The 27,971-nt window shown below is 43.4% G+C and overlaps 1 protein-coding gene across 2 annotated transcripts in view; it reads right to left on the bottom strand.

Moving 5' to 3' along the window:
* ARVCF (ARVCF delta catenin family member) overlaps positions 1–22,865 on the bottom strand; it is a 150,790-nt gene extending 127,925 nt beyond the window's left edge. For both annotated transcript variants that reach the window (XM_082066596.1, XM_082066597.1), the window contains exon 1: positions 22,153–22,865. In XM_082066596.1, the coding sequence (XP_081922722.1) occupies positions 22,153–22,173 (21 nt within the window). In that variant the 5' untranslated portion in view covers positions 22,174–22,865. The remainder of the gene's footprint in view (positions 1–22,152) is intronic.
* Between the last annotated feature and the right edge of the window lie 5,106 nt (positions 22,866–27,971).

Raw genomic sequence — 27,971 nt, 5'->3', positions numbered from 1 at the left:
CTCTCTTCTCTCTGTTCTCCTTTCCCTCCCAATTGCCTGTCCTTAGTGGGAAGGGGCGAGAGGGAGGGGCTGAAGGGAAGAAGGGAGGGAAGAGGGGGTTAACAATACATCTGCCACGGTTTTATTGTCACCCCGCAATCAAACCTCGACACACGTTTTCTCCTGCTGGTCAGCAGCAGCAGAGGCTGAGACCATGAGAGAGCCCGACAAGGGCAGTAACCACTCCAGGGGAAGGTGTCCCACACCACCTGGGAGCAGAGGTCAGCTGCTAGAGCTCCTTGACATCCCCAGAGGAATCATCAAGATCCACTTGCAGAGCGAGCTGGTGTCCCCACAATGTCTACAGCACTCACGCTTCTCCTTCAAACTGCATTATTCAGGTAGCCAAGGGCTCCAAGCAGCCAGGCGACCTAACACAGCTACACTGATTGTGCTCACAAAGCTGCGTACACTGGCACTCTGATGTATGCACACTGCCAAATAAACTACAACAACGGGAGAGGACAGAGGTGCCCCACAGGTTTTCAAAGGAGATCTTTCAAACAGCAGCCAAGACAGCAATCCGATGCCATCTCCAACAAGCTACTTTAAAACAATGTCCAGGAACCAGTCCTAAGGGTCATCTCCTAAGTTTTCACCAGCATTCAGGTGATAAACCAGCAGCTTACGCAAGGTCTGCTCTCAAAAAGTTTCACCCAAGACAGTGTGCAACCTGCTGGGGAGGGACTGTGACACCCCCTCCTAAGGCCAGCCTAACTCCAGCTCCTCCGTGTCCCCTTGCCCTCCCTACCACTAAGTCTCCAGCCTTTCTGATGATTAACAATGTACCAAGTAGCAGTAAACAAGATTCCCCTTCCCCTTCCTCCAGTGACAAATCATGGAGCCCTCTGTCTTTTGGCGTAAGAAGAAGATTCTGAGGGGAATGCAGCAAGTCTGATGGCTGAGAGAGGATGAGCAGGGGTTTTTATTATTTATTTTTTTAGCATCAGGGAGAGAGATCTGGCAGAAGCAGGTAGGAGACCTTGCTGCACACAGACATCACACATTTATCTACAGGTTTCTCACATGCACTTTTTTTACTGTTCAGCAGAAACAGGTCAGACTTCAGCCCAACGTACGTGCAAAAATTCCTTACAGCTGTGCTTTACGGGCAGTGTTTATTACATATGTTCCACTTGCCATGTCTCTTACCACCTACTGAACAAACAGGGATAAACATCTGGAAGCATTGCTCTTGCTGGCAACACACACACAGCTGAAGCTCCGATCTGCAGCCCTGGAGCGGCACACACACGTCACCTGCTTTCACCTGAGCCCATAAGGGGCAGGTATTATTTACTCTGCCAAAATGTTCTGAGACATTTAACCTGTCCAAGGACTGTCCACTTGCCTTCCTACAGGGAAGGGGACAGAAATTAATCATCATAAAGAAAGAACAAGAAACTTGACAGCTCCTTTTCCCCTGTGCTCTGTGAGGAACATGCCCAGCTGAAGAGATTCCAGCAGAAGCAAATACCATGAGCCCCCAGAGAACAGGGGGTGAACAGGGGACACACCTCTCCTGGGCCAGATCCCTGAACAGATTATTACAGGATGCCCAAATGTACCTTTTCTCTTTATATTGCTACTTCATGTTATCTGAGAATTCTAGAATGTTATCTAGGATTCAAATCAGCAGACTTAGTGCTTGTATCATTCTCAGATTTTTCACAATAGAAGTCCTGAAAATCATGTCACTCACAAGGAAAGAGAGCACAATTTTTGTTTAATTTATCCCAGACTTCAGAGAGCAACTTTTTCCTGCTGTTCTCTTCTCATAGAGGTGGTCAACAAACACACAGGATGCCAAATTATTTCCCCACAGCTCTACTGACAGACTCTTCTGTAACGCACCAGACCAGGGTTCCCCCAAGACAAAAGCCAGGACCAAACCCTTCTGCAGCCAGACGATGGGCTCGCAGAGCTTGAACTGACTCTGGGCAGTGAGAGGAGCTCTGTGCCATTAAGTATCTGTGGACTTTTCTACACATTTTTTCAATCTAATAAAAACAAGCTACGCAATATGGAAGGTGGAGAGAGGGAGAACAAATCCGACAGCAGAGGAGGCTTTTTTCAGATTCCTTCTTTAGAAAAATAAATAAAACCAGGGAATCTTATGGCACAAAAGGTTCTAAATGTTTTTTGTAGACCTTCCAAATGGAAGAAAAAAAGCTCACCACACAACACAACATTAATCCAAGTGGTAACAATGCCAGGGACCACATTCCAAAGGCCACGGTGCAGTTAAGGTACCTCACTGCTACATCGACATCACGCGACACCCTCTTCATGGCAGAGGAGACAGGTGGACTCGGAATGATTCAAACCCACAGGAACTGAAATCTCACATCAATTCCAGGAACAAGCAAAAAGTCTTACATTTATGCACCTGATTGGCATCTATCACATTTAAAGGAGACAAAAAAAATAACCCTTAAGATCTGGAAATCGCCCAGGGAGCGTTTCCCCAGCAATGATCCTCCTACACTTGGCTAACTGGTTTGCAGCCATTCCAAACGCCTCTGGAAACATCAGCAGGATCCACATACCTCAATTAAAAGCTGGCGTGTACTCAGCCACACTGCTGCACCACCAAATGTTTGTCCTGAAATTACTACATAACTCCCTCTGCAAAAATGCCCCTCGAGCACTGCATTCTGTTTGGCAATAGGCAAGTTTGGAAGTTTGCAATAGTTGTAACTAAACCTATCACCTTCTGTACCAAAACAGTGAAGCTTTTCTAAACATAGTGCAATCAATTCATCTCTCTTACTCACAAAAGCTTTTTAAACTTGTCTTCAGGGCTCTTCTGTCACTCCAACTGCCTTTTACTGGATAAAAGTAGTTGCTAAGAACTTAATTTATGTCCTTCTGGTACAACTGCCTCTTGTCTTCATCTCCCACACTCTAATGTGCTAGATCAGACACCACCATTAACTGAGGCCTCATCTTCAATAAAATCCACAGCATGAAGACGCAGAAATAGGTAACTCAGTAGAGGGGCTTCACAACCACACACAAAATTTGCACCCAATACGTAGACCACGTATGGCAAAATAATGGTATATGAATATGCTCAGCCTTCTCCCCAGTGCTCTGCAAATCATTGCTCGCTCTCACAGTTCCCACGGCTCACAGCAAACGCCTGGTCTGGCAAGAGCACAGAGCAGGACCTTGGAAGAGGGAGCCAAAGGAAAAAATCAACTATTTCTAGTGCTTAAGCTACAGAGGTGGCAGAGACAGGGCCCCCACTGCAGCTGAAGAGATGTCTTCCATTTTCCTGCTGTTACTGAACTCTTGTATTTTACCATTACCACAATTCCAGGTTATTTCACAAGTTCCTGCTGCTATGCCCTTCCCCAGTAATCTCTAAATAAAGAAGTACTAATGACAAGAGAGCTGCATCCTGCCCCTGTGCGCTTACAGCAATTCTGATCCAATTTCAGCTTTAGTTAATTTAATTGAAACATTTCTGAACAGAAAGGAAGATCGATCATTCGCACAGGGCTCAGGGTTTCCAGCCTGAACTCGCTCTGACCCTGCGGCTGAAGCCCCAGCGCTGCAAGAACCCACCAAATCCCAGCCGAGGAGACGGGACCTGAACAGCCCGGGGAGGACAAAACAGGCTCAAAATCACCAATGCTCACACCATAAAAGAGGCAATAGAAAACAGGACTTCAGAACCTCCTGGTTAAAACAACCACCAGCCTTTTCTCACTCCAAAAGCCCAACAGGTCTCTTACCAGGCAGGTACGATGCAATGGGTTATGCTACAATGAGGATACACTGTCACTGTACAAGAACAAAAACCCCGGCATTTGGCCTTAAATCATCACTGTCATGGATTTAAATCAAACTCCTAATGTCAGTAAGGCTACTTCAGAGCTAAAAACTCAAGACTAATCTCCTCTTAATTCTTACTGTCACTAAAAATAAAAGTAGGACTTAGCTTGAATTTTCCATCTTTGCTTCCAACTACACCTCACAACTCTGTTTTCCAGTCTGCTTTGGTAGAAGTGAATCCAGATTTAAAATTCTTTTTATCTTTCTCTAAAAGAGCATGTAAAACATTCTGTCTTAATTTGGGAGGGAATCGTGAAATAGGCATATACTGGTTATCCATATTCCAGGGAAAAAGATATTCCACTTCAGACTTTAAGATATTGATGACATCCAGCTTCACAGAAGGGAAGCCACTCAATGATTAAACTTCCTGATCAAGAGTGAAGCACAAACCTTATTGAGTATGCAGTTTTATTTTATTTGCCATCTAGATGAAAGGAAGTAAAATATAAGAGGGAAGTCTACATTTCACACCTTTCCCCTGCTTCTTATTCTGCTGGACTAGAGAGAAATTTCAACTTCCTACAAGAAATTATAATTAAAATATATCTCCTGCAGTTTTTCCAATTTAGTAATTTAGTCTTCCTACCTTGCTGCTCTTCCACACACCTACAAACAGTTATTGAGGTTCCACATGCCCCTGAATTAGCCCTATTCTCTCCCCATTCATAGCATGCAGGGAAGAAAAAAAGCAGCACCACCAGGGCTATTTTGCCCCTTGGGGCTGCACAGGCAGGTACGGCCCTTCCAGCCAGGGCCAGGTGCTCAGAGCCTCAAATGCAGAGATTAATTAGCCCCAGGGGCGCTTATTCCTTTCTGCTAATTAAGAAGCCCCTCAGGGCTTCCCAACAGGCACAGAACACCCACCTATGGTTCCAGGGTTCTCAGTTCAGCGATTCAAGCCCCACCCATCCACATTTCTTTTTACACACAGTGTTCAAAACTTCACTCCTTTAACTGAAGAAGTTCCAAAGTGCAGAAATTACAGCCTTTTTGTGATTCTCAGAGTGGATGTGCTAAAAGTAAGGTTGTTTGCGGTTTCTCTACAAGATCCCCACAACTGTATCAAGAGAATTGTGGAATAAAAAGCTAACCACATTTTGCAATCCATTTATTTACATAAGATTTCCCTGAACAAGCAACATTCAAATGGAAACCATAAGCAGTTTACATGAAAAGACAACAGGCAGCAGTGAATTATAACATCTCCTAAAAGCTTAAGTGGACTTGCCTTGCAACCTTTCGCCTTAGAGCTGGTCACTGGAACAGAGGGGATCTGGAACCAAACAGAACACTACCAAAATCAGTATCCCGTTTGCTCCCAGCTGCAGGCAGTCAACATGCATCCTTCTGAATCAGCTGATTGCTTTGAACAGCATCACCTGAGCTTAAAGTGTGCATATCTATCTATTTATTTTGGCATACTCACAGCATTGTTTTCCAATGTTTCAGACCAAAGGTTATTGTTTAAAACCAGTATCTAAAGATATGTCCAAGTGTTTTAACTTCAAGTTCAGTTCAACAAAGGGAAATGCAAAGTCCTGCACCTAGGGGGTGAACAGCCCCCGGCACCAACACGTGTGTGGCCATCCTGCTGGAAAGCACCTTGGATTTCTGGTGCTGGTGAACACCACATGTGAGCCAGCCTGGAGAATGAGAGGGTCAGGGGGATGTAAATAAACACCCGAAGGAAGGGTGCAGGGATGACTGAACCAAGCTCTTCTGTCGGTGCCCAGCAACAGGACACGAGCAATGGGCACAGAGTGAAATGTGGGAGGTTGTGTCTGAACATCAGCAAACGCTTTTTCACTGTGAGGGTGAGCGAGTGCTGGCACAGGATGCCCAGGGAGGCTGCAGGATCTCCATCCTGAGAGATGTTGAAAAGCCATCTGGGCACGGTCCTGGGCAACAGGCTCTAGGTGGCCCTCCTTGAGCAGGTGGGTTGGACCAGATAATCTCCAGAGGTCCCTTCCAACCTCAACCATGTGCTGATTCTGTTGTTCCATTTTAGCTACGAAAATACATCCCACTGTTTCTGAAATCATAAATCTGCATTCTAGTTCCTCCCTAGACACTCCCAACCTTAAAGGAAGTCACCAAGACAAAAAGAAAACCTCAAAGCCTTTCTGAACTGCCTCCCCCACATTCAAATCGGTGGCAGCTATAAACGCATGCATAGTAATTGTCATCTTTTCTCGGGGCTAAATAAACACACTTCAGTCAGCACTGTCTTCTTACTGTGACACAAAAGACCATGAATTTCCTTTTGCTCAGACAGGCAAATACAGATATAAAAATAAGACTGGAACATTTCAGAACAGTTTGTCTTCCAGATATCTACTCAATCCACAACATGTCTGTCCAAATAATTAAGTTGGTATGTCATAATCGGAAGTGATACAGATTAAAACAAGAAAATTACTTGAATACCTGTTCCACACTGTTTAAAGCATATTTCTACTTGTCCTATATACCTTCAGGTACAGTCTGAAAGTTAGATTTCTCAAATGCCAGAAGTACTGATGTTTTCCCTCAGATAACCCCAAACTTACATTCCCTCATTTCTTCATGGCAGAGCACACATCCAGGAGCTGTAACACGCTTACCTTTATCTCAAAGTGTTGACAATCCCTCCAGAATTCATTCCCTTGGGTGAAACAGCTAAAGGATCTTTCAAAGTTACCTTCAGCAGTTGCCCAGGAAAGCGGAGATGTCCTTAAAGCTGCTCGTTGTGCCTCATCCCCACGCTGCCCAGCAGCAGCAGGTGGCCAAGCAAAGCTGTCCCTGCACACCGTCAGGCCACTGGGATCCCGCTTGCAGGACTGCTTTAAGAAGCCAAAGCACGCAAACGTACGCTCCACAATCTCTCCTGTGAACAGCTCCTTGAAATCCAGCTCTTCAATCATCATTATACACGCTCTCCACTCCCTGCCTATGCGACCTGACATTCAGAGAACAAGTTTCTGAGGTTTCTGTCCTGCAAATCAACCCCCTTGAATCAGGCACCTTAACCCAGAGTTAGCATCATGCAATTAGAGAGGCATGTTCTTCACATCTGCAATAAATTCTTAATACTATAACAAACACCTGCTCTGTCACACTTCTGTGCTTGCTTAACCTTTACATCATTGTTTTCTAGAATGATTCCCCTATAATTTCTAACAGGCTGTCTCCATGGTATTGGCACATCTCCCCACATTATTATATGTGGACAATCACAGTCGCTTCACAAGAAAAAAAGTCCTTGATTAGATTCTAAATCAGCAGCCACAGTATGGTGTAATGTGCTTCTCACTAACCTGATCCTTGCTATTGTCAGACACAAGAATGCAGCTCATACGTTGCACATAATCTTCATTCATCACTTTTCAATTAAACCTCTCTAATAAGGAAAGACTGAATTCAAAAGTGACGCCATTATCACCTGATGGCTGATAGTTTAACTCAGCACCAACAAAATAACTTGCTGTGCCAACACCCTCCTGCTCTTACTTTGGTAGCAACTCAACAGCCCCCAAAGCAAAACAACCCGAAGACAACACACAGCCTGGATCTAATCAGACAGTTTATATGTTTAAGCCACCTACAAGGCCTTTTGGGCAAAATCAAGCAAAAGGAACTTCCTCAAAACATCCCATTCCTCAAAACTTCCTAAACAGCATTCCAAGATCCTGAGCATGCTTCCAACATACCCTTTTCCACCTAGCAGTGATTTCAAAGCATACCAAATGGTGGTGCTTACCACTGGGCATCTATTGCAAAGTCCAGAACAAAACTGAGGAAACAGTTCTTCATACGCTTCATCATTCTATTTCACCCCTTCAGAGAGAGCCCCGAGACATCTTGTCACTGCTGCCGATTCATTTGCTTTCCAAAGACGACCCCGCAGGAGGTCCAGCCAACTCTCCTGGAGGGTCACACCATTGCCGTGGTCATTCCTGGGACATCGCCACTGAGTCTGAGGAACAGCAGAAGCTCCAGGCCCCAGCACCATGGAGTACTTATGTACTTGGGTGGATGACTTCCAGTTCTGGGAAACTATAAAGGAAGGTGAATTTATCAAAAGCATATTACAACAAGCCAGGCACCCAGTAGCTCCCAAACCTTCTGGATGGCTGACAGCTGGCTTTCTGCACTTAGACAAGTCCAATGAGGTAAAAGAAGAAATATCTGGCTGTTTGTACTGCATTGTTGCTCAAAAAGAAGTACCAGGCTACAGAGATTTATCTTCTCTACATCTCATATTACTTCAATAGACAGCTAAATATAGTAAAAATGGTGATTATTCAGCACATCTTTAAAGCAACAATTTCCCTCCCAATTAATTTCCAGTTCCTCAGATTAATTATCTACTCAAATTTTCTTGATGCACACACTGCAAGAAGCCGAATGTGTTTCCTGTAAATTAAATTGCCTTCAGAGATAATGATGCTCCTAGAAGAACTAACTTTGACTAAGCAAAGAATCAAAAGCCCATGCTGCTGCCTGGGTGGGTGAAAAGCAGAAACCAATGTCTCCAGACAGTGAAACCCCAGAGCTTGAACCTGAACAATGAGCTGCTTTCACTTGTCCTCAGGGTAATGACCCTAACATAATAATGAGAAGCAGCTTTTCATTGGCCCAAACAAGAACAAAACTCAAAAAAACCCAGGGATAATCACTATTGTTCACAACTTCAGCCACTGTGGACCTGTACTCAAGGAGTCTTGATGTCTACCAAGCCTGCAGATGGTCCAGACCTAGTTCTGTCACATCTAGTGACAAAGCTCCTGTAAATGTCTTCAACAGCTGGTTGGAAACTCCAGGAGAAAGCTGAAAGCAGAGTTCAGAGATCAAGTACTTCCCTCTGTGTCAGGCCACAAGTACCAGAGGAGCAGTTGCAACCGCACGCTGCTGCACTCAGGAGCAGGAACAAGAAAGCGCATCTGCCCTTCTCCACCCAGAGCCAGGAAAAGTAATTCCAACAGCTCTGTATTTTTCTTGGCTTTCCTTTTTTCTCCTACTCTGCCGCCTGATCCTGGAAGGGGCAGCGCTTGAACTCCTAGGAACAAAGCAAGAAAGTTGTTCAGTACCTGTCAAATTGCTTTCACTAAGAACAGCAGTTATATGAAAACCACTTAGTGGAACAGAAACCGCTGTCTTTCCAGGGAGGTGACCAGCACCAGGGCCACTTCTCCATCCCTGTGCAAAGGGAACAAAGCTCCCCTGTACAACAGAGCACCCAATTCTGCGTGGGGTCACTGCTGGACCCTGCCCTGCTCAAACCGCAACGGCAACCAAAGCTCAGTTCCCCTATCTGGTTTCTCACCACCTTTCTTTAGGATTGGTTCACTATTAAGTGCTGGAGTCCAGTTCTGTGGCCGTATGCTCTAAACACGCAGCACTGTGCCCTGCCCGCCCTGCAGAGCTTTCCTGTCCCGGGCCGCACTGCTCACCCAGCCGCAACGGGACCCACGTTGAAGGACCGTCCAAAACCTGCCTTCAGATTTTATCCTGCTGGCTCGAACCTGCCTGGCTTTGGCTTCATTCCGGAGGCACAAGGGGCCAGGAGACACCCTTCGGTACAGATATGAGTGTACTGCAGCACTGTACACTCAGAATGGGAAGGGAAAAAGAAAGAAGTTTCTTACACCTCCAAGCTCTGGAGCACAACAAATGGAACTTCCAGAACAAAGCGTGTCTGAAATCAGGTATCTGTTAAAAGCTTACACATTTCAGTCTGTCTAGATTACTAATGAGGTATAAGTGGAAATGCACAATCAGACAACAGAAAGAAGGCAGGGTAGGCATACTATACACTGATCTTATAAAATATTTAAGCAAAGCATGTGACCGTTCATAACACGCACCCTGACTGAACAACAGGCCGCACATAAACAACTTTTCTCCTCCCAGACTTTGAGTGCATGGGTATCTGTGAAGGAAGGTTGAAATAAAAAATTAGCTGAAGAAAGAAAAAACACAAACACTGAGACAGCACAGCCCCTGTATTTGTAATATTATGCATTCTAGTTTAGAAAGAGACACATGTACACACTAACAGATTCTGCAGCCATTAGGCTTTTGAGGAAACATCCACAGAGGAATGATTCTGCTGAGAACAAAGCTCTCGCACCTACCTCCAGTCTGCAGCTCCAGCGAGCCGTGTCCTGCAGGACAAGACCAAACAACTCTGTGCTTTAGTAACTGATAGTCCCCACCCCAGCTAAGGCCATCAGTCAGCTGTATAAAAACACTATATTACAGTATTTTAAATTCACCTCCTTAAAATTCAAATAAATAATTTTTATTTTTCCCAAAAGGAAGTAAAATATCAAAAGAAGACAACCAAGTAAGGGACCTAAATTAGTTTCTCTTCTTCTGGATCACACCCTTTGCCAGCTCACTTCTACTCTGATAAAGTAGTAACAATGCAAACCTACTTCCTTTGTTAAAACACAACACATCCCATTTATGCTTGGATGGAAAAGACAAACACTTAAGAATGCACCATATCATGCCCTTTTTCCTACTAAGTCTACCTACATTACCACTGATGGATTTTTCTGCCAAAGGTGAACAGTGGGCATTGTCTAAAAAAGTGAGAGGATTTCAATTATTGCCTTTAAGACTGAAACTGACCCTTTGTAAACTGAAACATTCTTGTTCAAACACAGTAAGTCATCACCATCCAAGCACTACACGGTTTCTGTGATGGTGCTGGTCTTATGCAATAATCCATGAGATAACGATGTCTCTGTTCTCCAGAATCATAGCTACTATACTTGTATGCCAGCAAAATACCATACCACCCAGAACAGCTATGAAGACAAAGAAGATAAATAACAAAAAATATAAAAATATAACTAGAAACCAATTCTACTCTGGAAATGCATATTTTCAAGTCATTTAGACCCGTAACACTAATCCTATCCATTATAAGATAGGGTAGTGGTCAAAGTCTACACTGCAGTGAAATGTTCAGTGTTTCCCGGTGAGCAGACTTGCCTGCAGTTGTCCTTATCCGCTTCCCTATAGATTAAGAACAAATTAAAACACAAGTTGATATTCTGAAGAACAAGTTTTCCACTATGTTTGTGACTACTGTGTGAGTTTAGACTCTGACATTTGCAAACTGTTTCTTTAAACTCATGCCCAGAGACAAAAACCATAAAAAGTTAATTAAGTTCTGGGATAATTCCAATACTGGACAACCACACAGGTTATTTGGAAAAATGCAGTCAACACTGGAGATACAAAATATTAAATATTTTAGGCAGGTATCTTTACTCCCCACAACTACTACGGGATGGACCTACACAGTTCTGCCGCTCTTGCTGGGTATATAAATAACTGGTTTTGAGTCAAATCCAGAAAAAGAATGAAAAATTGATGTTACACCGAACAAACTTTTTTTGCTTGAGGTTTCTTGATGCCGCTATTAAAGCTCAAACGCTGACGCCATTTTTACAACCACAAATAAAAGATGAACTTCTCTGATTCAGAAGCTGCCCAGGGTACCCCTGGCACCAAGGCAAGAGGCCAACACTTCTGTGAAAGCATCACTTCTACCTTCCGCAGGTACCCACGGTGGGGGAGCAGGATGGAAAGAGAGGGACAAGGGGACAGGGGGAAAGAGCAGGGACAGCTCGTTAAGCTGAAATCCCAGGAGGTGACCGGTATCTTCTTTAGGGAAAGATGCAGTCAAATTTCATAAACGCACTGAGCAAACAAACGTAGGCAGAAAGGATGCTGGTACCAATGGGGAAATTAATGATGACCTGAATTTAAAACACAGGAGTCGCCCACACGGAGACACACCGGCTCACAAACACCCCCGTGCTGTACGGATCCGTGAGAGAAGGCTGCATTCTGGGACACGTCAATTAAAATTAAGAATGAAATAACTCTGTGCAGCGGTGCTGAATGGCATTTTCTCTCGAGAGACCACAAGTTCAAACGGAGATTTCAGCTGTGCAATCAGATTTCTACCCTTAACTCTTTCATTTCCAATGCAATTGATCAGCTCATGAGAGTCTTCCCTTCCCTTCAACTCTCTCCTAATTCCAAAGACATTTTATAGAGACCCGTACCTGCCTGAAGGCCAAAGTCCAGGCTGTGGCAGCCCTTCCACCAGCATTAACGAGACACGAGTTCTGCCAGAAAGGAAGACCAGCTCTGGGTTACCATGGGTGCCATCAGAACCCAATCTAGAATTTCAGGCCACGCTTTACAGAAAGCTCAGAGCCGTGTCTGCTCGGGACGCCCACACGATCCTATGGGAACCCAGCTCTGCATTCCTACCACCACTACATGAAATACAATCAAGCAGAACCACAACACTATTTCTACTTGAGCTATACTGTGTGACGTGCCCAAAGCCATCCTGACATTTTTCCTCAGGAGAACATGGAGTTGAACTTTAAGAGGGAGCAAAAGTACCTTTTCCCAATTCATTAGACACCCAAAAATATCGTCTTAGTAATCCACAAGAAACATCAAAAGCCAACATAGTTTAAGTGGTGTGTTTCCACCATTACCTTAAATTTTAAAGGCATCTTTAAAAAGGAGTTATCTACAATTTACACCTAGGAGAAAGCTAATTCTGCCTGTCCCTTTAAAAGAAAGCTGTGGATTTTTTAGAATAAAAAACCAAAACACTTAAGGGCATTTTAAATACAGGAAAAAGGGATAAGAAAATAAGGGAAGAACTCAACAGCCCTCAAATATTTTTGTGACTCCAGTTGCCGATCAGTATCCACACAATGTACCTCTGCCAGGTTTCTTTGAACACAAGAAAATCTGAAGAGCAACAATTCCTGAAACACACCCACACATTTCCAGTATATTTATACAAGCACACACAGCACTTCAGCTGCTGTGGACATGACTCTTCCTTTACTATCTCACTGTACACAGCAGATGCTTCTTTTCCCAGTGTCTCTTTTTCTGGAAAGTCTCTGGAATCCAGCCAAGCTTGGGGTGCGCGTTACACAATATTTGTTCTGCCTCTTGGTACAGGCAGCAGAGGAAGAAAATGATGTTTGAGTATTGAAAAGTTTGCGTTGGCAAGCTGGAATTTTAGAGTGTCAGCTTTGTAAAAGAAAGAAAAAGAAAAATAAACTGATCCCATGTAAATGAGACGCAAAGATGGTTTTGACTTTAGTCTCAAAAACCAAGGAGCAGAAAAACTTATTGGATTAACAGTATGTCACAGCAGATTTAAAGCAACTTGCAGACAGGTGCTTCCGATCCTATTCACACACCAAAACCAGCAGCCAGATTTTCAAATTTGTACACTGGATGGATGGATGGATGACTCTTCAGTTGATCTCTAATCACATTTGGAGTTGGCGTATACCAGCTTGAAAGGTTTGAAACTCTGTCCCCTCATTTTTGGGTTGCCTAAATAGCATCAGTTTTCTCTTTGAAGATTTGGCCATTGAACAAATAGTAGGAAAGAATGCATTTTAAAAAACAAATATATTAAAAAGGGCCATAATCTTTTCAACAATTGAACCGAACAACATTCTTCCTCTCACTTCACCTTCTCATAGAGTTGATGGAAAATACTTATTTTTGTATGTTAAAATACAGAAGCCACAACTGCAAATACAAAGGTCTGTCTGTCACTATCACACAAATAATGAATTACCACTTTTTTGCATCTCCTTGTACTGTTGCAGCCAGGAGAGAAGGGTGTAATGTCACCTTCTGTTTGCTTCATATTTACTGAATGGTACCCACAGAAGCCTTTTTTTGCTATCTCCTACATCTAAAATGATTGATGGCTGATGTTTTTGATGTAATTACAAATGGCTCTTCCCTCCAGAAATAACCTGCTCAAAAGAGTATTGTACATTATAAGTAAAGTATTACCCTTAAAAATTGCCAACGGTATGCACTAATACATAGCCCTGGTATTGCTGTGCCACGAGCTGGTGTCATGACTGTCACTGACAGATGAAAAGCTGAATAGGAAAGAGAAAAGAAATGGGATGTGATAAGATCGCATCATAAAACACAAGATAAATGTGTCACCGTGACCAAGATGCATTCTAACCTCTGGTAATAAAACAACATGTCATAGTAGGAGGAGAAAGAATGACCCAGACGAGATGAAACTGCTAAAGACAAATGTGAAATGTTTCTCGTCTAGCATGCATTTATATACATTTACATATGTTAATATGAGAAATATAATTTTTTAAAACTCTTGTGAACATACCGTAGTTAATTCTTTTTGGGTAAAGAGGAGAAAAGAAGAACCAGAAAGTACAAGATTATTAAAACCCTGAGCCGGGAGCAGGGGGGAAGAAAGAAGCTGTGCCATAAGATTCTGACACTCTTATTGCTGGGACACAATCTCCCTGCAGAAGTGGATCAGAGCCATAACTAGCAGACTTAAAGTTTCAATATATTTTATTAAATATCTACTAACTTGCCTGCCAGTGCTAGAAGGCAAGAACAGGCTTTCCACATAACTGATTCGTTGAAATTTCACCCAGAAAACACTGTGCTTATCTCCACCCGACCACCGGTGCCGGTTGCCATCTGCTCCCCGGGCCGAGCTCGCACAACTTCTGTTTCCCCCCCGATCTGCAAACCAGCCACAAGGATCACCTCTAACTGCGTATAAACTATGCAAAGTGCTTTTGAAGCCCTTATCACGGCAATGGAGATTTCAACACATGTGTAAACCAAGGCACGACGTGTGTCTTGAATTCTTAAGTGTGGGGAATGTTTAATTACTGCCATCCTGCTGCCCCAGCATGGGGAGAGGGTCACAGTCGGTCAGGAACGGGGTTGGCAAGAGCTGCTTTAGGAGGGGCTTCCACCCCCTCGCTTTCTTCACCCAAAGCAGCGACAAGTGTGAACACCCAGAGGGAAATATCTCACCCATGAAGTCCAGTCACATCTCCCATGAGCATTCAAGAAAGCTCATATGATATGAAGACCACTTCTCCACAAATATTAAGACATGACTGTATTTACAAGATCCAGAGGCAAAAAATGAAAAGAACTAAATGGTAAAGAATTTGTTTTGCAGCTAATTTCAAAGTATTACCAACTCAACAGAAAAAAAATAAGGTACGATAATGCACAAGCCAAGCAGCATGTAGGGGAAGTAATGAAAAGAAATAGCTTTTGAAGTTACCAATAAAGAAATAACTCTTGCCTTTTCATTAAAGGCAACTCTTAATATCATCCATTACTCTTAAGGAAGTCTGCCAGCAATCCAGGAGTTCAAGGGTACATCTCAAGGCCAGAAGCTGTGAAAGCTGTGAGAGTTACATTTTACAATAGTAAGCAGCATCTACACGCACTTTATAAATAAAATCTACCATTTACAAAGTCACTATACATTCATAGCATCTGGCATTTAAGTTGATATCTTTTACAACGCAGGAGAAGATTATTTATAAGTGTTCTCTCATTAGAGCATCATAAAAAATGATCTATGAAGAGCTGCACTCTGAAGCTGGTGAAAACCATACTGAGGATTCATCAGAGGTTTAAAATGGCAGAGAGATCATCAAGAAAGCCCAGCTAGGCAACACTGGTCTCCTAAAACATATTGCTGGATTTACAGATGAGCTGATAACCAATGTAATTGAGGCCAGTAGCATAAAGCACCTGCTGAATTAAGTTTAAATGGTAATACATTCCTCCTAATTTAACGTGTGCGAGCAACAGGAGAATTACTCTGGTCACCCTTGCTACCGTTAGGAGGAATGTTTAAGAAGGACAAAACAGTAATAGAAGTCAGTGAGGTGACTGGGACTAAACAATGTACCTGGGAGAATGTCAGCGTGACCCGACGCAGAATCAGAGAATTCCTATGGAATTCACGCCAGTATGAGACGGGTGCCATGGAGGAGCTTCTAGCCACCATTTCAATCTCTAGAATTGGGGTCTGGTTTGTTAATCAACAAATAATAAAGATTCAGGAAGTTCTTGATAGAGAAATGCAGCCACCTGCATAATCTGTTTTATAAATACGTCATTTTGTCCATTCAAAACAAAGTACAAGTGCAAAGTACAAGATATAGCCTTATTTACTGGTTTCCTTATCGAACCTTTTTTCACAGCCCCTTGGAATTCAACATAACCTGGTGTTTATACCAGAACTGATGCAGAGATGAGAGCTTTCCAGATTTGAGTGAGACAGAGTTTAATACAGGCTACTGAGATTAAGTCTTTGTTAAATGTGTCACAAAACCAACCAGCTAAGGCCACACGCTGCCACGGCTGGAAGGCAAAAGGGCCTTTATTCCCGCAACACCGAACTCCCCTGAGAATCATATCATCAAAAGAGAGGGATGCAAATAGCTCCAGATGCAAAACTTGCTAAAATAATTTGAAAGAGTTTACAATTCAAACCACACAGGAACTGTTTCCATCTCAGGGCTCTACCACCCATAAACAAATTGTGCTGCACATCTTTCATCAACTCCTTAATGAATTACCAGTTTCTAAGTAGAAAAGTCTTCTTAATGTTCCAGGATCAGTGCTGCACTACGCACAGCTCCAGAGTAATGCTACTTACATTAAATCATCTCCTCCATATTTTTTTTTTGTGCAGATATATATACACACACATAAAAATACATTCTCTACAGTATAAAAATAAGCCCTCACGTTCTGGTTTCATTTCAGGCTTTCAGGAATCTCTCTTTCTCTGAACATTACAATACTCTTGCTGTGCAAGTTTTACTAAAAATAGAAGTTTCGAGTGATGCCAAGTGATTTAGCTTACACAGGCAGAAATTCCCAAGCTCAACAATTCTCCAGGTTTACTTGGAACACTCTATTTTTTGAATACCAAAAAGAAGCGCTGTGATGCTAAGGATAGATGTGTGGGATGAGCCAAAAGGGAAAACTCAGGCATTTCAATTTCCTGCTGTGAGCAGGTGTGGGCTTGACTCAAAGAGGCAGAGAACACCGCGGAAAGTAATGAATTTTCACATTACTGCAGTATACAGGGAGCACTGTGGAATCACAACCCCTTAATGAGACAGAAGAGAACTTGCCACCCATTCGGAGATACAAAAGATAACAACTCCTCAGAGAAAGGGAGATTTTAGCCCCTGTGCTCACCAGGGTTCTCTCCGGTACAGTCAGCTGCTCACTGCTCAGGCATGCTGACAAACAACACAATTAAAAAAAAAATTAAAAAATCCCAAAGCATGGCTGCAGCCTAATGAGACACAAAGGACACTGACACTTAAAACTATGATAGTCTGAGTTTTGGTTCTACTTTTACCCAAGAATTTGAAATACACTCTCTCTAGTCCCGGGATTTCAGGGACTCCACTCACTCTTAACCCTCTCCTCTTGCTGTTTATACTGTGGTTGGAATGCAGGGAGGAATCATCACATCCCCCTCATCCTTAAAAGGAAAAACAAAAGAAAACCTACTAAATCCTACATTCCATTTCCCACTAGGAACAAAACCTTAGAGCACAAACTAAACATCACCTCTGCTATCCCAACCTTACTCCTATTAAAGCTACTGCAATTAATTTCCTTATCTCCTGTAGCATAAGCAAGTCTGTGCAATTCTATGAAAAATACAGATGGCTAACATGAAATGATGAAGGAGACTCCTATTAACCAAAATACCTTGGAAGGCAGAGATAAAAAGAATAAAGTTCCCATCCACTATCCAGCCTCACATGCAACCTTAACTACTTCTGTCATTGCTGGGCGCAGCTGAGCTTCTCTGGACAACATCAGTCACGTAGAGGATGCTACTGAAACAACAGTAGTTTTCAAAACCACGAAGAACAGGGTCTTCTTAATGCTCCCCTCTGTTCTCAGGAAGACCTGAACAAACCGAACATACACAGGGCTCCCAAGCCATGTCATTTGAGTTACAAAACCCCTGTATGGCCTGGATGTTGCTCACCAGCAAAAGCAGTTCCAAGAGATCCTACACCCACCTGTTCACTCCTTGTCCTTTTCTTCCTCCCTCTGGCCTACTTCATACAGAGCCACTTCTCTCCCTGGATCAATTCACTGCTCTTGTCCACAGAACAGCCCTGAAAACGTGTGTTTGCATAACCAAGAGGGCAACCTGTTGCATAATTTGGGAAATCAACAGCCAGCAGCAGCAAAGGATCTAAGGCTGTTAACCCAGTGAAGCTGAAGCTCCCATCTCACACAACCATACCCACAAATGTGTCCAGAAAGGTGAACAGGCAGTGGTGGAGTCTGGAATTGTAGTTTCCTTAATTAAACCCACATTATCTTAGGAATATTCATTCTGTGTCTCAGAGCGGTATCCTGGGGGCGAGGGGAGGGAGTAACACCTCCTTAGACTAGCACATGGAGTTCAGAAGTTTTGGGGTGCAAGAAGCGGTGAGTGAAGTATGTTATGGTATGTTCCTTACACCTTTATGGCCTATATCAAATGAAACAGAAGCTTTTCAGAAGTTGCACAATTTTGCTATCACAGGGGAAATTAACTAAGAGCAACTGGGGAACAGACGCAGGAACAGGTAAAGACTAACTGAGAACATGCTAAAATCCTCACAATCAGAGAAACGCCTTATTATTTAACACCCAAATATAGAGACACAACCATTTTCTCCCAGTGGCCCTGACCCTACTCCTACTGAAGTCAGCATCAAAACCTTCATTTAGTAACAGAGGTGAATGAACTCAGAGAAGGACGTTTGAAAGTAAATGTTTGCGAACAGTTGTGTTAGAAATTTCCAGTCTGCACAGTTCCAAATGTGACTGTTTAACATGCTTTTCCCCACCCTGTTTTCTCCTCCATAATTAGAATTTCTACATTATGAAAGACCTTGATGTACATAATTTTTTAAAAAAGGCAAAAAAGCTTTTATTTTTAGTAACTGCAGTGTAACTTAAGAAAAAAAATGCAGCCAGCTGTATTGTCCCCGTAGAGCAGCTCACCTCGCGACCTTTGGGACAGCTGGTGAAGCACCAGCCTGGGGAAGCGGATCACTGGAATGTCTTCCTCAGTATGTCTATTGCTGTTAGAAAGCTGCATATGCACAAACTGGACTTTACAATCCCTCATATCCCAACACACACAAAAGCACTTCTAGAATAAAACAGTTCTTGCAATGACTTTTTCAGCAGCAGAGCACCTGCACTGCCATAACCTACACAGTGCGTCTTGCTGCAGCCCAGAGCATCCCAGCCATGGTGAGGGTCCGCACCGTGTACATCCCCACACCTGAACTCCAACGTGACACGCCCGAGTTGGGCAGTTACTGCCTGAAGAGTTACCACATCCCCCCTCCCAGGGGATTCCTGCCTCTGCGGCAGAGCGAGCAGAACGCAACATGTGCCTCCACTAAGGTGCTCCAGTTTGTAGTTCAACATCTCAGTAACTTGGGGCTCAAACAGATTCCCTTCGCCCAACGCTGCTGCAGAGGTCACAACGGCTGGCAAAGGCTTTACTTTGGAGTCGACGTTGTAGACGGCTGTATCTCTTCACTCCAGGGTTTCAGGGCACATTAGAGCCATTCCAGGCCTATACCCACACGGGGCAGCCCATCGTCTGTGAGAATCCGTGTGTGACTCCATATAGAGATCCATGTTAAAAATCAATCTCCCTCCTCACTTGTTTTTTCTAGTATGACTTGCCCAACTGTTTGGAAATGATGTTGTTTTTGCATGCTGCACCTCCATGAACATTTCTTCCACAAGATTTCCATCACCAGTACAGAATCACATCAGGTATATCATTAATGCATTAACTACTTTTTCATCCTCCCAGATCTAGAACTTCACACTCTCTCACATTAGTATCATCCCCTAGTGAAACGCTCCAGGGACACAGCACCGAGGAAGAGCAGCCTTACAGAGTTCAGTGCCTGAATGGTAGTAAAGCATTTTCTGAAGCAGAAATAACAGAACTGAAGAGTTTTTGCCAAAAGCCACTTTAAGTGACTCCTTTCTCCTTCACAACTTCACGGCCCTGAGGCAAGCCAGCACTTACAGCTTCAGCTCCAGATCAAAGCTGTATGTGGTAGAATAACCAAACACATTTCAACAGTTCCACGCTTCAAGATCCTTCTGAATTTCACGAACTCTGCACTTCCATTGAGGCCCCTGCTGAATGTCAGACTGCAGGTACTCAGCACAACCTTCAGCAGTCTCCGTTGCCCATCAGCACAAGGGAAATGGCCAAGGGTGACACCAAAAAGGTGACACCTGCCCTGCGTGCTCACAGTCACAAGAAAAGCGTGTCCTGCATCTGTTTTTCTACCAGTGCTCCCAGGTACAACGCTGCTTTTGTGGCCCCGAATTGTGACTATTCCCAGCAGAAGTCAAAAAGCACAGTTAAAAGTTACTCTTGGTTCTTTTTAGTTATGATTTCATAACTGTATTTACTCAGATTTTAACGTGAAGAGTCTCTAAATACATTAGGTGTTTAGTTAATGTGGCAGAAGTCTCTTCTCGTATCTCTGCCATTTTTGTCTGTATGGGTTGTATACGCTTGCCATTCACCTTGAAGTCACTTATCCATGTAGCTTAGTTTTACTTAACTGTGATCATTAAAACTAAAAGATTACTTTCGAAAGGCTATGTAACTGCACAATAAATTTCTCTGACAAGCCATGGTTTAAAACTACCGCCCTTCGTTGAACAAAACATTCTCTAATCACTGTTGTGGTATCAGCCTGATCAGTTATACTGCAAAAAGACCTCAGAAAGAATCAAGAACACTTGCTCCATCAGAAAAGATAAAACACCACCTCTGCCTGGTCCTCAACTACGACAGGCAGCATAAAAATTAAAACCATGCGATTTTTTTGTTTTGATTTGGAAGAAGAATTTACAAGTTAACCGGAATCCACGACCTGAAGTGATTATAGGCTTTCACTCTCACTCAAGCTTTTCCTCCTATCAAAACACAAAGCCCAGAAGACAAGAACACAGCTCAACTGCACAGGTCAAGAGACATTAAACACACCTCTTTTTTCAATTAGCATTCTGCTCCTTACCTCCAGTTTTTTTCTTCATGTATTGAAAAAAAAAAAAAAAAAAATCCCAAAGAGCTACTAATTAGATCTATTCATTTTAAAATCAACAACCCATTGCACGTAATTTAACAAGTACAGCAACTTCAGGTCAGGCAATATGAACAGGACCATATACACAAATGGAATCCAGTTCCTCCCTAAGAAGTCCCCAGGGAGGGTGACAAACAAGCACCCCAAACACAACCAGGATTGGGTGACGTCCAGCAGGCAGGGCAGGGACAATGGGGACCCTCTCCAGACCATTAAATGCTCACTCTGGGGCCAGCTGAAAGGGACTTTCCTCTCAAGACAACCAACATCCTATTTGCATCAAGAAATGATTCAGCCTTCTGTTATGGAGATGGACAAGTTGAACACAGCAGGATTAAACCAAACTGAAGAACCTCTAACAATTCCAGTGCACTGAACCGAAGCAAATTCACAGATGTATTATCAGTGACGTATTACTGTTGCATTTTCTTATGCTAAAATACTCTATTTTAAATTAAAAAGGCAGAGAAGAAAAAGGAGGGCTGAAGAAGACAACACCTCACCCTAGTTTGAGGAGCAGCTCTATCCTGCCACCACCTGAATTTACAGGGTTTCCTGAGGCTCACAAGGAAGATGAAGAAGGTTAACAAGGTAAGCACCTATAAATTACAGGGGTCTGACAGGGTATCTATTTATTTAAATCTAACATGCAACTGCTTTACTCTGCAATGCCCAATGACACTCCAAGGTAAAGAATAATATTTTAAATATTTTTGCAGAGAGCTGTAAACCCATTAAAATTATTAAGATGACAACCAAGAAGGCTTTTTGTTTAAGATAACATTAGAGTGAAAAACTGAAGTTCTTTCCCTGGCATGCTCAACAACTAAATCAAAGAGAAAGCAATTGAACAGTGTATGGGAAAAGCAAACATTTAACAAAAGGACAATAGCAAAGCTTTCTTTTTAAAAAGCACTATTTCTAGCTGTTCATGTCAAAGAGCTCCCTAGATTTATTGAGCAGGATAAGAAGGTCAAATAAAACAATAGCTTGCTTTTTTTGGGTGTTTCACCAGTTAACACAACAGAGACAAAAGCAAAATCTCTCTGGAATGCTCTGTTAGAAAGAGCAGCTCAGCTTTTACTCTTAGTTCTCGGCTAAAAAATGAAAACACAAGTAAACAAGCCCTTCCAGCCCTGACAGCCTTCTCCTTCCCGCACACCCAGGACCACCGCACATGCGGCCGCACAGAACCGCCCGAGCCCGGAGGGAAGGACACAAGTTTCGCACTAACCTGTTTGAGTTCCGCAGGCATTGATGCAAGGTGCCAGCTTCGCAGTCCCTAGCAGAGAACCCCTCCAGCCTCCTGCAAACCCTCTGCGGACCCAGCCTTCTGCTCCGACCGCCTCCGGAGCCTCTTTCCTCCGCGAAGCCCGCTCCTTTTGTAACCCCACCAGCACCCTCGCCGCTCCGCAGCCTCCCCGCGGACACAGCCCATCCAAAGAAACGAGACCACCAGCCAACGCCGCTCCGAGGGCACAAAACACCCCGCGGCGGCTCCCAGCCGGGACGCGCCGCTCTCACATGGCCCTTCTCGCCGCCGCTCCCGGGAGGCTCGGTCCCGGGGGGCGGAACTGACGGGCAGCCGCAGCCGGAGCGGGCTGGGGCGCGGCCACGCCCGGCGCGCCGGGGGAGCGGGAGCGCCCGGCGGCTCCGGCCGCTCGGTGGGACGCGCGGGCGGCTGCCGGGGGGCGGCGGGAGCGGGCGGAGGCGCTGCAGACGGGGAAGCGTCTCCCCTCGGCCCGGCGCTGCAGGGCACCGAGCCCCGGAGCCCCCCGGGGTTCCCACGCTGCCCCGCCCGGCTGGGTCTCCCCGCTGGATGATAAAGACAAAGAGGGAAAATGTCACTCAGCAGCGGTAGCAGCGTGTCTGGAAGCGCTGCCCCGCTGGCTGCCGAGGCTGAGGGCCCCTCGGACACCGCTGCACTGAGAGCGCAGTTGCCGCCTGAATGGCAGGGGGGTCTAACGCGAAAGCACAAGAAAGAAAACGCTCCCGTTTGCTTACTTGGTGCACTTCACTTCCAGATTAATGCCAACCCTAATGCACCAACGCCAGAGAAAGATGATCTTCCATCACAGTCTCCTCCCTTTTCTATTTCACACAGATGCAGCGAGGCTTAGAGCTCAAAGTACACCTGGCCTCATTTTTTAAAACCATTCACCTGCCCACAAACCTGTCCCACATTCATTAAAACATTGTCTTGATAAATCACTCATTACCAGAATGAATGCCAGATGTGCTATACCTGGCATTCAAGAGACTCCGCAACAAAAACTGGGACATGGTTTTCACATCCATTTGTTGTTAGTAAACTGGAAGTACCCAGCTTTTAACATTCAGGATTCGCACAGGCTGCAAAGCCCCTGAAATCCCTGGGAAGGATAAGAGCCTCCCATACTTATTATTCTAGAATCTAATCCCTCTTTCTGCCTTTTCCAAGAAATGGCAGAAAGGGTCTGTATTAAAAGACATCAAGTCTAATAAGACAGAGACCTAGGTTGGTTGGTGGTGTAAACCAACCTCAACTAAACCTGAAGATTTTCCCCCCGGGGCGCAGTCCCAGGGCAGGAGGACAGGCTTACCCAGCACTGGAACTAAAGCCTGGCCCTTGGGATGGACACAGACCAGCACGTCTGAGGCACCGGCTTAGTCCCGCGCCCAGTGCTAAACACCCAGCCCCGCTGGCAGCACCAGCCAAGGGTACTGCCTGTTCAAACCCTTCTGTACAAGGTTCCTGCAGCAAACCAAAGCAACAAATAAATCCACCGCTGTAACAGCTGGTGGCTGAACAATGGTAATTATGGACTGAAAGCTACTGGAATCAAATTAGAGACTATAACTGGAAAACAGGGATAGTCGGAGACAGTGAGACCAACTATAAAGCAGAAAGGAAGGCACATCACAGTTTAATCTTCTGTAATTATCAGAATAGGCACCTTTGCACAAAAGCGTCTTTTCATCCCAGCTTCAGGTTCCCTGAAAATTCTAAAACATGCTTCCAGTGTCAATGTAATTAATATGTTAATTAATATCAGTCCTACCACATCAACATGAAAAGGTGGCATCTCCTACTATACTGACACTGAAGACCAGAAGAAATGTTTCAGACCTATTTAATCCTCATTTCGGCCCTACTGCCAATGTCAGAGTTCCTGCTGAGTATGAGAGCTGAGGCTGTGTAGCTTAGGGGCAGAGCACAGAGCAGAACTACATTACCCAACTCTGATCCTATTTTGTTTAAAACTAAATGCTGTAAAGTTCGACAAGGGCAACGGTAGATGTTCCACAAGATTTAGCTGAAGCAAAGTATTTGCTCCACTGGAGGAAAAAAATACGCTCTGAGTCTATCCACAGTGGAATAATTTAGAGGCAACTTGTAGTGGCCCTTAATAAAATACTAAGGCGCCAAAGCAAAAGGAATGCGTTTTGTATGAGTCTCCTGTACTTTCGTACAGTGCTCTCCCCTGCCTTCTCCTTGTCCAACTTTTCTTCAGTTAACAAACTAAAATAGCTCAACTTTTGTTGAGGCCAGGCTGGCATAGGAAAGTACCATTCAATTTAGGCATGCACATGGATGCGTGCCAGACCTTTCTATGCTGTCAAAGAGGAAAAAAACCCACACTATAAAGCCTATATCCATAGGGCACTGAAGCAGCAAGTCTTGCATGCAAAATGATGAAACTAAAACCTTCCTGGATAGATTTGTCAGTTCTTACTGACCTAAGAAGTCTCTCATGTTGTAAACCTACATGTATTTGTGCAAGCCACGCAAGGTTGGCATTGGTGAATTCTGAAGTCCCATCTTCTGGAATCAGGTTGTTATTTAAAAACATAGTTTTCCTTTAAAAAATACGATAAATGCTTGTAGGCTTTCTGGTTGTAAAGTAAATTTTGAAAAAGTTTTGACTTAAAGATTTTTTCAAAATTATTATTTAAAAGTCAAAATACATTTCAAGTCCTCTTATTTATCAGCCGCTTGCAATATTTTACCAGCTCACGTAATTGTGAATACTGGGATTTGGCAATGCTGAAGTAAAAGAACTAATTACCTAAGTAAGAGTTATGGATTAGACCTTTAAGGTTATACTGAACTTACAAATTCTGGCAACAAACATTCTATCCATTAGTACCAGACTGCTGACTACATTGCAACCTCCCCCGCTCTTATTTTTTAAAATGACCATTAATTTCTTAATCTGTCACATTTTTCCCAGCTGCAAAAGTATGGTGAAAACCTCCTTTCTTGTCTCTGAGAAATTAAACATTTATGAATAGGAAGGGATTTAATTCTCTGGAAGATGGAGTAGTAGAGTATCTGGGCCAAGCACTCTTTTTTATATTTTCTCCCATTATCCTTAAAAATTCTCCATCACTAGTGCTGCACTGTAGATTGATCTGCTCTCAGAGGCAGTAAAAGCGAAATGGTTTACAGCTCTGCCTGGAAATATAACATATGGCTCCGGTGATATGTACCTTCCATAAACCCAACAGAGCAAGCAGGCCCAAGATGAATCAAGAATCCCAGCTAACCATAGACGGTCACCCGTGACAACTCCCGGAATTAGATAGCCTATATTCATATCGGTGCTGCCATGCCAAAGGTATTTTATTTTCATCCTGTGACTCATGAAGCAAATAAACAAGGTAAGGGAGAGAACTGAAGAACAGTAGACCAAGATGTGGCAGGGTGCCCTGCTGTAATGATTGTAATCCAGACAAATGAAAAACAGAGCATTCTATCTCCAAGATGAATTTTGAAATATTTTACTGTCAGTATTCTCATCATTTTAAAATATATTTGAACTATTACACGAGCCCTTGCAAAGCATCCATACTTCAAAATGGTTCCAAGACTAGAAGGAGAAATCCAATGAGAATCTTCTAACATTTCCATCAACATGGTTCTGACAATCTTTTTGCTTTCATACTGCAGGATCAGAAATGGAGATGAAGGGAGATTGCCTCAATTGGGGAGCAGTTTGTGTATAAATGGAGCGTGACTTCATGTGTCATCCTCGTTTAAGAATCCAGTATTAAGAAGAGGTCTAGAGGATGACAAGGCTGAAGAACAAGATGGCAAAGAGGAAGGAGACACATTCTGGAGAGGGACACCATGAGGCATTTCGGTGAGCTCGGGGGATTGTCATTTGTATACAAACACAGCTTCCTTCTTCCTACAGCTCCCATCAGTCATCTCCCTTTCATCCGAGTTGTCATATGACAGGATGGGAACAAGGACAGCCTGGTGACAGCACTGCTTACATTAGAAATAAAGGACAGAGGACGGTACATGTCACTGCATATAGGTCACAGTTAAATGAATGACCTATGTTTCTTCCCAGCAGCTTCATTTCGATAAGAATCAAGTACATTTTACAAGGATAAAAATAGAAAAATCTCCTCTAGTTTAAGAAAAAAAAATTACATTTATAACAGAATGACAAGAGCAAGGAAAACAAATCAAATTGAAGGTTGGTATTGTGACCATAATTTCATACTGTAGTTATTGGAAAGGAAAACAAAGACACTCAAATGCAGGAAAGAAAGACTGAGCGTTAACCATTTTTCATGTCTCAGATTTTGTTTCAGTTTTTGGATTTTCCAGGTGATTTGTGCTGTATTTCAAGACGCACATTACAATCACTTGCTCAGAAGATCCCAGGTTAACATGCCATTCATTCGGAGGACAAAAATGTGATTTTCCGCTGGACTGATAGCTGTCTGTACTATCAACCGATTTCTATGGTATTAACTGTCCTCCTGAAACCAAAACCCAAAGCTGTTTTGGATTTTCTTCTGAAGACCAAATTAAGGTCTCTGCGTATGAAACTTTATTCCAGAGCAAGTTTCTTGTATTTTAAATACTTTCGTAAGAAAGTAAGATGGAACAAAGGAAGAAGAGCTAACAGAGATGAATTAGGAACACAGACACTATAGTTCTTTCAGTCTTTAACTACAGTATTCTAAAAACACCACTCTGCCAGAAGCTAAAGATACATTTTAGATTAAGTCCCTAAAATGAACCCAGACAGTATTCTACAGCATTTCCCAGTCACCACAACTATGCTTAAAAGATACTCTCTTCAGCTAGCAATTTGGTAGCTTAAAATGGAAAGCAGTTTTGTTTTGTTTTTAAATATATATCAAGATGAAACCCTGCCATTTATTTAAATCAAAGGCTTTAATTACAGCTGGCACTCCGCCTCGGGCTGCCCATGGCCATCCTGGCCGTGCTGTTCTCAGTCACACCGATGACTTCAGTGAATTACTCCACGGTTGTGACAAAGCAAGCGGGAGCATCATTTGAACCATTAACAAGACGAGCTAAACTGGTAAAAGGCTCAGTAATTCATCAGTGTCATCATAACCCAACATTCATTTTGGGCTCTTTCAGCTTTAGTTCAGAAGAGCTTAGAGACGGCTGAAATGGAATAGTAGAAAATTTGGGGGTTTAAAAGCCAGGTTGAAGCCTTCGGGCCCAAAGCTTAAAGGGCTCAGGGGAAGAGGAAATTACCTGTTTGTCAATTTTAAAGTTTCTGCAAAAGGTTCTTGTGGCTCCGAGTGGATGTGCAAGGGCAGAGGCCCACAGAGGCCTGAGCAGTGCTCACCGCGATGAAGGTCTGACCTGTACACGTACAGGTCCTGTATTAGCAACAACATCTCTTCATTAAATTGAGTGATATAGTGCAAAAAGCTTTTGTGAAGGTTTAAAGTCTTTCTTCCCGAACATCCCGGCTGAACCACTGCAGTAGTATGCTTGGAAAGTAAAGCGTAGGACAACTAAAATCTTTAAAAGCCAGTACAATTAATTGTGTTCTGCTGCTGAGCTGAGAAATAAACAAGCGGCAGAACACGAAAAACAAATCACGACTTTATGATGTAAGATGTTTTCATGTTAATTATCTGGAAGCAAGTGTGGTAAATGTGACTAGAAGGTTGTTTTTTAAAAAAATCCTGTTAAACCTGCTTGATATTACTCTTTAATGTTTGAATGTTTACATCTGAATGTTCCTCTTTTAAGACATTTTTAATAATTATTTGGCAACACTCAGA

Source organism: Streptopelia decaocto, assembly GCF_964273445.1.
Source record: "Streptopelia decaocto genome assembly, chromosome: 15".
NCBI lineage: Eukaryota > Metazoa > Chordata > Aves > Columbiformes > Columbidae > Streptopelia > Streptopelia decaocto.
The sequence above is the reverse complement of the archived record's forward strand: the minus strand, read 5'-3'. Positions and strand labels throughout refer to the sequence as shown.